General features: G+C 43.8%; 1 protein-coding gene across 1 annotated transcript; it reads left to right on the top strand.

Moving 5' to 3' along the window:
- Positions 1 to 783: 783 nt before the first annotated feature.
- Positions 784 to 13,735, top strand: SERP2 (stress associated endoplasmic reticulum protein family member 2). Its single transcript, XM_084617614.1, has 3 exons — positions 784 to 1,258; positions 5,538 to 5,610; positions 13,379 to 13,735. The coding sequence occupies exons 1-3, from the start codon at positions 1,175 to 1,177 to the stop codon at positions 13,417 to 13,419; spliced, it is 198 nt and encodes a 65-aa protein (XP_084473740.1). The 5' UTR covers positions 784 to 1,174; the 3' UTR covers positions 13,420 to 13,735.
- The last annotated feature ends 1,856 nt before the right edge of the window (positions 13,736 to 15,591 follow it).

Genomic DNA, 15,591 nt, shown 5'->3' with positions numbered 1-15,591 from the left:
CTCAGGAAGGAAAAGGTTGAGAACTCCTGCTCTAGTGGACAGACGTTTGTATCTTTTCTGACAGAGAAGAGACAGCATATCTCAGTATTGGCTAGATATTATATACACCACAGCCCTGAGTCGTGGGCATGTGTAGGAGGAAATAGGGCAAAATAGGAGGAGAGGTGCTTGTGAGTACAAGACCCATTTTTCCCCATTCCCCTCTCCCCCAGATTTTTGCCCCCTCTGGGCCTATCTCCATACTTTTGACTTTGCTGCACTTCCCTTCCCCCATGGTGTCCCTAGCCCGTTTGCCAAAAGCCGGGAATGTGTGACAAGGGATGGATCATGTGATGATCTCCTGTTCTGTTCATTCCCTCTGGGGCACCTGGCATTGGCCACTGTCAGAAGACAGGATACGAGGCTAGATATACCTTTGGTCTGACCCAGTATGGTCAATCTTACATTATATTCATGTTTCCATCTTGGTCCCCTTATTTCCCCCCTCCGCCGCAATTTTTTATCCCAGTGTTGGCCAGGGAGCAAATTCTGAGGGCAAGTGAAGGCCGAATTAGGGCACCACCTACAAGGGTGTGACTGGCGTAGCTGCAGGCGACGACTCACCAGCCCCGCCGGTGCGCCCCACGCCCGGAGCCCAGAACACGCCCACGCTGGGCAACGCGCGTTAGAACGCTCGCTCCACCCGTCCCTCTCAAACCACCAATCAGCGCCTGGCAGCCGCCTCCCGCAGAACCTTGTCTCCTGCAGCGTTCCATCCACGGAACGCTGAGAGAGAACCTTTGGCGGATGCGCCACTCGAGCTCTGGCAGCTCCCTGCTCCGCACAGTGCAAGCGGGATGCGCGCTCGCAGCCAGGGGAACGCGGAGGCTGCAGGCAGCCCTGGCAGGTGCCGTTTGTGTTTAGGCAGCAGGGGGACCGGAAGGGTAGGAGGAAGCAGGAGAGGGTTTCCTGAGATGAGAGATTACTTCCGTCCATCCATCCTGCCAGCCCCCCTCTCCTCAGTCTGCAGCCAGCTGGGGGTACTGAGGAACCAGCGCTGGGTCTCAGGGCAGTAGCAGCCACGGTTACTCCCGTCACGGGGGTGGGGGGTGTTCTGTTGGCTCGTCACAAACCAGACCCAGAAGCCAGGTGGCCTCCGGCATTTCTGAGCTCTCTAAATCTCCACCCCAGAGCGATGGTGGCCAAACAGCGGATCCGGATGGCTAACGAAAAGCACAGCAAAAACATCACACAGAGAGGGAACGTAGCCAAAACCCTGGTAAGGTGACATGGGAAGAGGGGGCAGAGGGGATTGCGAGGAGGCAGGGCTTCTCTCTGCCCATTCCTCGGCTCAACACGTGGGAAGGTGTGGGAATCGTGAGCTAAAGGGTTAACAAGCTACAGGAGCCCCAGGGGAAGCAGAGGATGATCCTTCTTGTGCTGCTGACGGGAGTAAATGCTCCAGCCAAGCTAGGGGTGTGGAACAACGGGATAGTAAAATCAGGGGCTCCTGTCCCAAGCTGCGGCAGAATGGAGGAAATGTCACACCACGATGACTGAAGGTGTCAGTGTCTCCTGGAAAATACACAGCAAAAGTGTTCACTAGGAGAGGAAGAGATTGACTCTCACACACCTTCCACCTAAACACTCAGAAGGGGTAGAGTCTGTAACACAAAGAAAAATATACACACACCCCAGCCACTTGAGAAGAGAGAATGCAGCACACGCAACACATCCATCCCTGTCTAGGGGGACATGTATCAGTATCCACCAGGGCTGGCTGCTGCAACATTACAGCTGTTGGAAGTGCACAGGCATGGAGGTGTACTCTCAAAGGGTTCTATCTTGCGAACAGGGATAGCACTAAGGGGAGTTATTGTGGTTTATTTCCTGTGGCCTCTGGTTTTTAAGAGATTCAAACATAACAGTTTATTTGACTTTACTAATTGTAAAATGGGTTTTTGTAGATGAAAGTCTTTTAGGCCTCTGAATCTCTTTTTTCTTGGCTATTTTATTTGAATGAGCTGTTTAGCTAGTTGGTCTTTATGGCTTTGTCTTGATGAGGAAAAGTAATTGAGTTTAGACCAGTTTAGTACAAGTTAGCTGAGTGCAACCTGAACTTGACCACTTTTCCTAGTCAATACAAAGCCTATGTCAATAGAAAAGAAGTAACTCGGCTGTGATCCCATTTAGTCTTTTAGGGCTCACTTCCACCCTCAGGTACAGTGGGACTAAAATGGAGCCCTTACTGAGTTGGCAGGTCAGCTGGGACAACAGCCCTCACACCTGATGAGGCAATAGCCTTCCAGCTAACGACATCTTGCTTATTACTTTAAATAAAGGTCGCACTTATGCTCCAGTTGTATACGCTGAGATAGAAAATTGAAGAGTTTAACTGTGCTCAGATTCATGCATTTTGGTATTAGCAATGGACTCGGCTGAGCCACTGACATTTCAGCTGCTTAAATTCAGAGTGTTCAAAAGGGCTCTTAGAAAGCTGGTTAATGGGAAAGATTTTCGTCTGAGCTCTAGCTCCCCTTTTCTCAAAGTTGTTTAGAGCTCTTGCTATTCTAATTCCACCCACAAAACCTTGAGTGTTTATTAATAGCTCACTATTCTTTCAGAGCTCCCCCCACCCCAAGAGTAACTGTTTCAAAGAGAACCCTGTTACTATAATGTCAGGGAGCTGCTGGAAATTCATAGTTGGGATTTTTGCTTTGCCAAGAAGCTCTTGCCACTTAGGGCTTGTCTACACCTGTAAATGTAAGCTGTAAGGCAGCAACAGCACCACTGTGGGGTTTAGTGAAGATGCTACCTATGCCGACGGGAGAGCTTCTCCCATTGGCATAGATACTCCACCTCCCTGAGAGGCGGTAGCTAGGTCAGTGGCAACATAGCGCTCACTGTCTACACCAGGGGTTAGGTTGGTATAACTCTGTTGCTCAGAGGTGTGCATTTTCTACACCTTTGAGCGATGTAGTTGTACTGAAATAAATTGTGATTTAGGCTTGATCTACACTAATCTCTTAACTCCCCCATCCTAGAATCCTGAGTGACTGAGCTAGCCCAGAAAATGGGATTTCTGTTCAATGAGATTTGGCTGTAATCTAGTGTTAACCTGGGTGAATCACACTATCACCTTAAAGGTGACCTGAAATGCTCTTTTTAAAATACATTAAAACTGCTAAAGTTTTCAAATCCTTAACACAATAGGATGAGTTATTTAAAAATAAATAAATAAATGCATTTTAAATTAAAATGTTTCAAGGTTGATTTAAAAATGCCAGGCTGTGGGACAGTGCCCTGCCAATGGCCAAAAGTAAGGGACATACCTTTGTTTTTTATTTACCACAAGTCACGTGACTGTTTTTCTCTGTTGTTCCTACCACTCGCTGATGCATGAAGCAGCTTGTCTGGAGGAAGTGTCTGTGACTAACAACAGATCTTATCTCTGGTGAAACAAATTGTCTGTGACTTTTTTATTATTTCGAGGCCTCTCCTGTTTCTGATAATACTGAGCACTTAGGGTTTGATCCTGCACCCCATTCAAGTCAATGGAAAAAATCATACTGATGAATGGAGAATTAAGCCCTTATGTAGCACTTTTCACCCAGAGATCTTGAAGTGCTTTAAAAAGCATTATTAACACTGTTTAAATAGATGGGGGAAATGGAGACACGGAGAGGTTGTATGACACACCCACATTAAGAGGGCAGGTCGGTAGAAGAACCAGGGATAGAACCCGAGTCTTCTGATGTGTAGTCTGGTGCCCTATCCACTGGATAATTCTACCCTCCTCTTTACTGTCATCCCTTTGGTTTTTCTCCTCTCACTCTTCTTTGTTTCTGACCTTTTTGCTATCCTTTCCCTTCCTTCTCTCTTTTTTCACTTCTCCCTCCTCCCTTCCAGTCTGCTTACTAGCTTCTCTCCTCTCACCCCATCTTTTGCCATTCTCCTTCCCTTGGCCACTTTTCTGCCTTTAGCCTCCACTCACTTGGCACTTCTTCCATGCAGCGCTTCTAGAATTAGATAGTAGCAGAAGCTCTAGCTTTCTAAAAATCAAGCTGGTTTGGATCAGGACTGCAGATCCATTATTATTCATATTTGTAACATAGTACCCCCTAGAGGCCTCAACCAAGACCAGGGTCCCTTTGAGCTAGGCACTGTAGAAACACGCAGTAATAGACAGTCTTTGTGCCAAAATGCTTACAGTCTAAACAGACAACAGTTGGGAGAAAGCAAATATTATGGTTGCCATTTTGCAGATGGAGAACTAAGGCACAGTGAAATGAAGTGACTTACCCAAAGTCACACAAGATGTCTGTGTCAGAGCTTGGAATTGAACCAGATCTCCAGAGACCGCAAGCATCACAAAACCATCCTTCCTCTAGGCACAATTCCACAACTTGAACCCAGATATGACTTTCAATTCCTTCTTTACTTGCCTGCCCAGTCCTGATCTTCGTGCTGTGTGAATCCTCTGCTTCCATTGATTATGTCCATAGTATCTCATGTCATCATATAACCCTCCGCTCATGTCTTGGTTGGTAAGAAGCTTCTAAGTCCACCTGTCCACCTCTTCCCTCTGTGTGGTCCTTGAAATCTTACAGTTAAGATGTTTGTATTTATGCTTAGTTATAAAAGCCTCTATCTAGTGCTCTAGGCTCCAAACAATAATCATACATCAAAACAAAAGTCAGCAGTTCAAACTGGCCATAGAAGACCATCAACTTCTTCCTTCCTTCCTCTCCCCTTCCAAGTGACCTGTTAGAACATTCAGTCATGCGTCCTTAAAATAAACTGACTAGAGTTGTGACTGTTTATCAAATTTATATTTAACTTAAGGATATTTTTGGCACATGCTGACCAAAATAAAATAAAAAATGAGTGTCCTTTGATATTGTTTTTCACAATTTCCTCTCCCAGTGGATGGGAATTGGCTGTAGGATATATATGTTTAGTTCTAAAGTGACAACCCAGTCAGGGAACATAGTTATTTTTCAAGCATCCCACATCTATTAGGTATCTCAGAAAACACCTAAGAACATATTTTCTGTCTCAAAGAACTTAAAATATAGATAGAACAAGGGAGACTAGTAAACAGCCCAACTGTGGGAGGGGAGAGGACAGAAATAGATAAGCAAACATTGAGGAATAAAACTCACTTTACCTTTCCCTAGAGAAATTCAAGTCGACTGATCTGCAGAGAATCTGTGAGAGTCATTATTCTATTTAAAGGGGGGGAAATGGGAGATTTCAATATTGTTGAATTAAGCTGTCTGATCTACTATAAATACAATTATCCTCTATTACTCTTCTGTTAGCGTATTGTGCTTCAGCTTTTCCTTTCAGCTTCTTAGCATTCCTGTGAAGCAGTTATGACAATAGAGTAAACTGTTTTACGTTAGACCTTTTGAGTATGTTCACTGTTTGAGGTTTGAAGCTGAAACCCCACCAGTTCTTTATCTTGATTTTTTGCATCTATTTTTAAATGAGCTACCACGACAATTGGTTAAACTGGTAACAAACTGAAATCTTCTTTTCCCCCCACATTTTAGAGGCCCCAAGAGGAGAAATATCCTGTAGGACCATGGCTACTGGCACTGTTTGTTTTTGTTGTCTGTGGATCAGGTATGAACACACCACTGAGAATAGATAAAGAAGGGGTGTGGGAGGGAGTTGAGCAGACAGTAGAAAAGCATTTAAGAGCCTGATCCAGCTCCCACTGAAGTCAGTGGCATGGTTCCCATTTACTTCAGTGGGAGTGAGATCAGACCCTAAAAGTTTGTGGACAAAATTCGGACCCAGGATGCATGCACACAACTTCCACTGCAGCCAATGGGAACCTCTGTGTGTGTATTTATGAATCGAATTTGATGCTTGGCATACATTGTGGCTCTGGATCTGTCCCAGAGAAATCTACATGAGCATTTAGGAAAAGTTTCTGGAGATTGCAAGTGGTTTAATTTATTTTTCCTCTCAACTCTTTATCATTCGTTACTTATTATATAGTCTTGCTTAGTGCAAATGCATCCTAAGAGGAAAGCTTTTTACGCTTTCAGTCTAAAACTGGAGTTTCATTTCTAAGTGGGACCGGATGGCTCAAGTTTCCATGTCCTCTTAATTTTTCTTTCACCTCTAGGCTGTAGGTTTGAACCTGGGCTGGGATGGTAATAGCGTTACCATGTGATGAATGTGAAATATATTCAATGGCCCAAACAAAATGAGTTCTTTGTAGTAGTCCAGTTCCTAGCAGACAGGTGTCCAAATCACAAAATCTGCATTACAGTTTGGCTGCAGGTGGCACATCTATTGGCAGAGTCAGAAAAGAGGCCACTGAATGGGAGGGATTTAACTACCTTCCAGAGCCGAGTTAAGACTAAGTAGTGTGCAGGAGCATATGATTCCACTTCCTTTGCTGCGCTCCTTTTGTACCCAGAGGAGTTTCTTTCCCCAGGTTGTCAATCTAAGATCTTTCACAAGACGCGTGTTTTATAGTAATTTTTTTTAAGAGCCCCAAGATGGAGCGGGTCATAGACAGACCCACCCTGGAATAAGGATTAGTCCATTGGTATTGCTCTGTTCATAGAGCTACCCATTGGTATTGCATTGCTTTCAGAAATGGAATGCAGTGACCTTTGTGTTGATGTCTGACTTACTAAATGCCATTTTTGAGAATTTTCTGGGCCTATTTTTCACCTAATCTTAAAGCAGAATTTCAACTCCCCCCAAAAACAGATTGTAGTTTGATAAATCCACCACGGCCCATTGCAGCTAGATGTGTTCTTCTAAACGGTGCTAATGTAAGGCCTGATGCCTCATTCCTTATGCACCCAAATCTCTCCCTCCCACCAAAGTCAGTGGGAGTTTTTGGTGAATTTGGGTTGTCCCTGTAGTTATGGATTGCTAAAGCTAACAATCATGTAGAGCATAACATTAGACTGCTGCAAACCCTCCGGCTTCAGCTAGCCTGCAGCTCCAAAGACATGTAATGGAGTTGGGTGTCCTGTGAACTTTCATGTTTATTTATTCCCTTACATGGCCTCTAACTAACAATAAAGATGGTGATGCTTTTTAGACACATCAGTTGTGATGTCAGTGTCTCAAGAAATAATAGTTCCTTCCCATGACAAGATATCATGTGGTTTCAAACATGCTTTGGCAGAAAGAAAGAAAGAGCAGGGTCAAAGTGCAGTTCCCTATGTAGTTATTAGTTCTGTTGGGGGGGGGGGCACCGAAGAATCCCAATCAGGGCTCCACTTTACTGGGCAGTGATGACCAAACAACATACATGCAACCCTGCCCCAGAGCTCACAACAACAAAAACGCTAAGAAAAGTGACAAAAAACGAGTGATTTTTTAAAAAATGAAATTGAAAATAAGTCAATAAAACAAAGTCAAAATGTTACTTATTTTTAGAAAATAAAACTAGGTTAAATAGCTGAACATAGGAGATACAAAGAAGATAAATAAATATGCTGGTGATAAATGACAGAGTACATCCAATTGATTGCCAAGCAAGAACATTTTGTGGTATTGAATTCAACCCTGCATTCTTTACTCATGCTAACTAATCACTGACTGAAATGGGAGTTTTGCCTGGTGAGAACCATTGAATTGGTTTCATTATCTGAAGAGACATCATAATAATGTGGCTCAGATGTTTATCTTTGTCATTTTTAGAGCTCTATCAAACGTCAGTATTTGCTATGGCTATGTTTGTTCTTTCAGTAGTGAATCCATTAGACAAATGCCTCATTTTTCCACAAACATTTTCAGGGCTGTTCTTCTGAGCCATTGCAATCACACATGGCTTTCACTGTAGTCCTTTTAATTATTCTTGACATTGGGCCCCATCCCCAAGGTGCCAGGCACTGTACAACCATGTAACAACCAACATGGAACCTGCCCCTGTTGCACATCTCTTTGCACCATGCAAATCAAAGGCCAGATTGTGCCACTGGACGAAGTACGCGGACCGCTACCATTCCATTTGCAATGTGGACCTCAGTTTTGAGATGGTGCCATTTTGGAAAAGGTATATTGGGGTATTGCTGCACAAGGAAGGGAATTCCTAGCTTCTGTAGCTCAGATTTACAGATGTTAAAGCCAGAGAAGACCACTTGGATCATGTAGTGTGATTCCTACATTTTGCAGGACTAGTCTCCACTTAATTCCTGCAAATGTCTTATCCACTATCCGGTCACCTCCATTGGTAGCCTCCACCCAAAGGCTGTTACTGTTGAGAACTTTTGCTTAATGTCTAACCTGAACTTTTTTCCTTCCTTAGCTTCAGGCCATTGCTCCTTATCTACCATCTTCTGAGAATGGAATAATTCCCTTTCTTCATTTCTGTTATTACCTTGAAGGTATTTATAAACTGTGATCATGTTTTCTCCCAGCCCTCCCCTAGTCTTCTCTTTTCTAGAACATGCCCATTTAGTTCCCTCCCCCAGTAGGTTATAGACCCGATCCTTGTGTCCTTTGTGTTGTGTCTGTATATACTTCCTAAATGCTGAGGACTGGAAAGAAACACAATATTTCAGGTCTGCTACGTAGTCTGGCCCCCTTACCTTTCTAGTTTATACATGTGAAGCCTATTTACGTATCTGAGACCAGCAATGGTTTCTGTTCCATTTGCTTGTTTTGCAGTGGTGTTGCACTTGAACCGAATATTTCGCTTGCTATCTTACTATCACCCCTTGGTCTTGGCAGACATCCTGTTTCCCAGATAGCTGTCCTCCAGTTTGTATCAGTGCTGCTTACTTCCTCTTCCTAGGTGTATGGCTTTCGTATTTGATTTCATCTCATTGCATGTAACCCACTCTGCAAAATGATTCTTATCCTTCTGTGTAACTGGCTCATCCTACAAGGTTGAGATTGTCAGCAGTTTGAGCATGGTTGAATTTACATCTTCCTTTAGATTACTAATTAATGTATTAAATAATCTGGGGCCTAGTATGTGCCAGTGACACCACATATAGAGAACTTGCCATTTACAATATCTCTGTTCCTCAGATGGTCAGTCAATTTCTAATCCACAATTTGGAATTTGTATCTTGGTATGAGTCACTATAATAGAATTAAAATATGCTGGTATAAGAAAAATCTTATTACGATGAAGGTCCCAGACACCCGAAAGCTGAGGTACTATTTTTCAGCTCTGCCACTGATTCACTGTCTGAACTTGGGCAACTCACTTAACCTTACTGTGCCTATGTTCACTTATCTCTATAAAGGGATATAATGCTCACCACTTCGAGGCGATGTGAAGTAACATTAATTAAGGATTGCAAAGTGCTTTGAGACCCTAGAATGAAAGTAACCATGTGAGCATGAAGTATTATTGTTGTGAAAGCTGGCTGGTTTGCAAGGCCAGGTGAGATTCTAATCTAGTGATACAGGATCTGTACAACACTGGGGGACGCAGGTGAATTTACCTGAACTGGAGTTGTTTGGTAAATCCATCCATTTATTTACTAAATCAGTAAAGAGGACAAAGAAAGGTAATTGTGTGAAGTGATCTATTTTAACAAACACGTTGGTGTAGAGATGTCTTTCTCCCAAATGTTTACATTGACTATTATTTTGTATGTTCAGAGAGTTTGCCTAGAACTACTGTCAAGCTAATTGGCCAGTGCATGTTCTTCTTGTTACTTCCTACTCCCTTTGCCCTTTTTACAAGCACCTCTGCTGACCTACAGCATTTACTGAAGAGACTGAGCTTCCAAGATTTCCTTTGCAACTTCTTTTAGGATCTTCAGGGGCATTGCATCCACAGTTATAGATACTTTGCTCCATCCGGCACTCTAGCACCAACTCTTTGTTACTCTCTGCTCCTGGCATCTCCAGCAATTGTCTCTAATAATTTCCCAGAATCCTAAAGGAGGTTGTCCCATTATCATTATAACGAGTTGAAAACTGAGCACCAATAGTTATTTTTTCCAATACAAGATAAATGAAGCTTTCCAGCTAGGTTAGAGAGCTGACTTGTTTGCACTGGTCCTTCTCCCCTCTCCTTTTGACCCTTCACTTTTCTGATTGTATTTCTAGATTCTTTATTCCTTGCGACAAATTCTCTTCCTCCCTAGATCTTACACAATTTCATTTTGCTGGTTTGCTCCTTTTATGCTCCTCTGTGGCGAGCTTGGACCTACTCAATTCACCCTCCTCTTCATTTCCTATACACACTTCCTTCAGTTTCAAGTCTTCCTGTATCCAGCTCTTCAGCCTAGATGGGTTTTTACATGCATCTTTCCTCTACCCTGCTGCCTGGTCCAACTGCAACTCATTTTATTCCGCCAGTTTGCTTATTTCTGCAAGGTTTGCAGCATGAACACGTAGTGGAAGGTTTCTGCCTTTTAGAGTTGGGGGTTGAATCCAGGAAGGTGCTGAGGATCCTCAAATCCTTTCAAAGCCCCGTGACTAGTCACACAATTATAAATGCCACCCTTGGTCTCCCCACACAAAGCAATCATGCTGTCCGAGCACCCAGGACACCAGGACCATTTTAACGCCCCTGCTTCATGCCTGCTAAGCCATCCTTGTATTTTTAATACTTGAGATGCTGCTATGCAACCAATAGAACTTACTCTGCTTATTAATAATCCTTTGGATCGGTTAGTTACTAACAGGCCTCCTTTCAGGGTTCTAATGTCCATGTTGAATATTGTCCCCTTTTAGTGCCTCCCTTTCTGTCTCCCCCGTTTCTCTTAGTCAGCCATATACTCACTGGCACTGTTATTCTCTCAGCTCTGCTCTCCCACCATTAAGTTATTAACTTCTCAGAGTCTAGACTCCCCACTTCCTTTCTCTCTCTCTCTCTGAACTTCCTCAGCAACTCCACTATTTTCCTGTTCCTTGCTGCACTTTGGAGTCAGATGCTATTAAACAGATTCACTCACTGGTTTACAGGCAGAGCTGGGTGCTCCGTGGAATTTGGGTTTTATAAAACCTCTTGCAAAAATAGTAGCTTTCTACAGTACAGTGGGTCAGGCAAACTGGGCCCGGCCAGGTGACAGAAGCAGGTGATTTTCACTAGTTTTGCTGCTCCATAGCCTAATCGACTTATGATTCAATTTAGTATAATATTGCAAGAGGCTTAACTGAATGGACTGCAGGGAAAATCCCATTTGATTGAGGAATCCTGTTTATTTAAGCAAGAAAAATAAATCTCAGAGAAGTGAATTATAAAAGCACTTACAGAACAAAATACAAAACCAAACAAAATCGTGTATTAAAAACATCTACAAAATCAAAACCACAAACCCTACCCCAAGCGGAGTTTCCACACAAAAGAACTGCCAGAGGCGCTGTGAAATCCACTGTGGACTTTGCTATTGCTATGGATTTCCACAGAAGGTGCTCAGATAACCCAGTGATGAGTGGCAGTAAAAAACTCTGTGATAGACAGATCAGATAGTTCCAGGGCCAGATCCTCAGCTGCTGGAATTCGGCATCACTTCCTTGACTTACATACACCAGCAGAACATCTGTCCCCTGAAGTTGGCCGTTATTTTAAGTATTACCTTAAATAAATGGGTTTGGCGTTTAGTGTCCAAAATGAAGGCCTGACTCTGCAAACCCTTGTAGAGGGAGTCCTTAACCAAGCAGCAAGTCTGTACGCCCGCTGGAAACCTGCGTCCTAGGGTGGGTAGATAGACACCTGCTAGGCAGCTCAAGCTAGCATGCTAAAAATAACAGTGTGGCTGCAGTGGCAGCTTGGGCTACTTGCCCAACCCCTTGGGTACTTACATGGGTGGCTAGCCTGGGCCACCCACTGTGGCCACACTGCTACGTAGAGCGTACTAGCTGAAGCAGAGTAGTGTGTCGCTGGGAAGCACCGTCCCAGCTACTATGTAGCCGCGCCCTCCTTGACTTCAGTGGAGCTTCTCAAGTGTCTGCAGGATGAGGGCAGAGACTCAGCGTAAATTACTGCAGCTCAGCAATCAAAGTCACCCTTCCCGATCTTACGCATTTTACTGTCTCGGTTTAAGAGGAAGCGCGTTTTTCTCAGTTTTTCTTAAGTTTTACAGACACACACCTCAAAACTCTAAAAGGGCAACGGACGAGGGAGCTCTGTGAAAATACGCTTGCAGGGCCCGGGTCTTTTCACGGGACACGCTCAGCCCCTGCAGCTGCGTCAGCACAGACCGACTCGTGTGCTTGCACTCCCTGGTTCCAGCAGATGGATGCCATTCCAGAGCGGAGGGATTAGGAGGCAGCGATGGTACAGATAAAGAGAACTTACATCATGTTTGTATAATTAAGAACCACGGCTCGATCCTGCAGCCTTTCAACGTCCCTTGAAGTCAGTGGGAGTTTTGCTCGCATGAGGTCTGCAGAATCAAGTCCTTAGTAATTAGTGTATTAACTATACTAAAGGACAGGAAATACAGTTACTCAATGCTCTGGTCCTTTTCTCTGTGGAGGTATAGGACCAGTTTGTGCCATCAACTTTGATACCAATAGAGATTTCTGTTTCAACTGTGATGGCACAATCTGCCTCATAAGAACGACCATGCTGGGTCAGACCAAAGGTCCATCTAGCCCAGTATCCTGTCTTCTGACAAAGGCCAATGCCAGGTGCCTCATTTCCATTTAACCAGTTCTGGGGAACTGTCCCATCTTCTGATCTGAAATTTGCATCCCACACGGCTAGTAAACAGTAGTAAACACTGCTCTTGTTTGTGGGCTGCAAACATAGGCCCCAGTCTTGAGAGTCTTCGTGGGCAGACACACGTACAGTGGGGCTCTGCATGGGTCCACTGGAACGGATCTGTTTGCAGGATTGAGATGACAGTGCCCCATCCGGCAAAACCTTGCTTCCCAAAATCATCTTCCATGCAGCTCCTCACATGAGTGCATTTTTGCAGGATTGAGCCCACGGTATGGAATAATACAGGAGTTTAGATGGCCCAACCCCCACAAATCAGCTGCAGCAATAATTAAAGTAGGCTAGATTTGTGAGAGGTTGTATTCCTGTTACTGGTCTACCTACTTATAAGGAGCCGTTTTATAAACGGCCCTGTAACAAGAAGTGATTGTTCCCAAGAAAGAGACCCACCAACTGGTTAAGTGTACGCAGCTGTGCCTGGCAGCGGTGCTGCACACACTCTAGTTGAAGGGGTCTAATCCCTCGTCAGCGCCGGAGGATTTACGCATGGTACTTCCATTAGTGTTCTAGACAGTACCTGGGTAATCCTTTTTGCATCAATGGGGGGAGTAGGCCCCTACTCAAAAGAAGTCCACTGATCGAAGCACTTGCAAGATAACATCTAATCATGCATGTGAGAACACGAGCCATTCAGCTGTTTAAAGCCGCAGTATCGGAGTACAGGATTGAATTTCAGGAACGTTAACCAGCACCTCAACAGCCTCTCTTTTTGCCTTGTTGCAGCTATCTTTCAGATCATTCAGAGTATAAGGATGGGCATGTGAGGAGCTGCGTAGATTCGACATTGCCTTATCATCCAACATGGTGGACCAGATACAATTTTAGCCTGACTTAAATGTGAAGAGCTCTTATTTGAGAGTACCTGTGCGTTTCCTCTTGAATGGGGCAGACCAAATTACCTGCTGACCTGTCGTATCGGTTGTGCATGTGTTTTAACTGCCACAGCAGAAAAGGACATTTTGCTTTTCTATTGACTTAATGAGTTAACCACATTGGTTAGCTGTCAGTGCTGTTCAGTTGATTTATTTCTTTTTACCTAATGTATTTGTGTGTGATCATGTGAGTGCCTGTTTATCTACTCTGTACATTCTAATTGTTTTATGCTGAAATTTGTTTTTATTACAAATAAATATTCATGTTCAACTTGACTACATTTGTTCCATTTTTCCAAATGTATGGCTGTATAAACCGCCTCCCCTCCCTCCCCCTTAAAACACACACTAATGGCCAAATCTTGAGTTCCTTACTCAGGCAAATCTCTCAGTAGATCTGATTTGCCCTCACACAGGTGTAAATCAAGAGTGGCTAGAGTTAAATTCTTTGGAGTTACAAGAATTTTACATTGGTGTGAGATGAGAAATCAGGCCCACTGGAAGGTTTGTCCGAGTAAGAACTAATTAAAAACTCACTTAGGACATTGGGAATAGTTGTCATGATATAGCCATTTAGGAATGATGTTTTCATAGCAGGATGGTTTCAGGATTTTCCTTTGACTAGAAATCCTCTGAAAGTTGTTTGCAAAAGAAAAGCCTTCCCTTCCCAAAGCAATGGGAGTGACTCAAGAGGAGATTAGATGAAAAGGTTGGCGTCCTGAGGTTCTTTCACATCCCTTTATTTCGGAAAGTCCTTTCTGAATCCCTAAACAGGTTTAATAAAGTGGTCATTGTTCTGTAGCTGCTAAATGTCCACCCTAATGAAACTTCTTCCTAGGGTTGCACGCCAGGACCAGGAAAAATCATTTCCCAACACAGTGCGGGAGAGGGAGGATTTGCATATGCACAAGTGGCAGTTAGGTGACTAACCACAACTGACTCAGGCCGTTAACTACCATTTGTGCCTTTGAAAATCCTCCTCCCACCCAATAAATGCTAAGCTGGGATTTCAAAGAAGCCTAAAGTAGGTAGCATCCAACTGCCTTAAACCTCTTTTCAAATCTGAGCCCCTAATTATAGCCTCAAAATGTAATTTTTAAGAGAGGACATAGGAGAGAAAAGCCAAGACCCTTCTCAACGTTGATCAAGGGCCTGAACCATCACGGTGCTCCTCTTTTTATTACAGTTTCAAACACTGTTGGAGACTACAAGTAAATTATCTTTGCATGGATGAGTGGGAATAATATTAGGAGCATACTTCCTTTTGCTATCTCTCCCAGCCCCTCTTTATAATCCTACCCACAACGGAGCAGCTAGTCACTACCTGCACTCCAGGTAAGCAGTCTCCACAATGGCAATGCTGGTCTGTAATTAGCTACTTTCAATTGCTACAGGCAGAATACATTTCTTCTCCCTTCCCCCACAGACTGAATATCGCTCCCAGCCCCAACTAACATGAAGCACTGTGGGGTCTCACCTAAAACACGGTGGCTTGTTGCGTCAGTGCATAGAGTTATCCATTAAGGGACAGATTTGCAAAGGGACAAAGGAGAGTTAAGCATCCAACTCTCACAGAAAGTCAGTGAGTACCTTTGAAACATCTGCCCCCAAGATATCAAAAAAACCCACCACTCCAGTTATTTTAAAAGGTAAGGGACAATTGTCAGCTCCTAACTCCATTTTTAGGCACTAAATAGAAGTGGCCTGATTTTCAAAGTTGCTGAGCACATCATGTTGTAATTACTTGCATTACACAGAGTAGCACCGAGAGATCACGGCCCCTTTGTGCACTGTGCTGTACAAACATACTGGAAGAGAGAGTACCTGCCAAGACGAGGTTACAATCTAAATAAGCAAGATAGATAATCAGAGGAAGGAGAAACAGAGGTACAGAAAAGTGAAGATGACTTTCCCAGGGTCACACAGCTGATTATTCCTGGCTCTGCCATTAATAATAGAATATAGCACCAAGTTCTTACATAACATGTGTCATCTGTAGATTCCAAAGCACTTTACAAAGGAGGTCACAGTATCATCTTTTACAGCTGGGGAAACTGAGGCACA

This window comes from Lepidochelys olivacea (genome assembly GCF_965140295.1).
Source record: "Lepidochelys olivacea isolate rLepOli2 genome assembly, chromosome: 1".
NCBI lineage: Eukaryota > Metazoa > Chordata > Testudines > Cheloniidae > Lepidochelys > Lepidochelys olivacea.
This window is presented reverse-complemented; position numbering and strand designations above follow the sequence as displayed.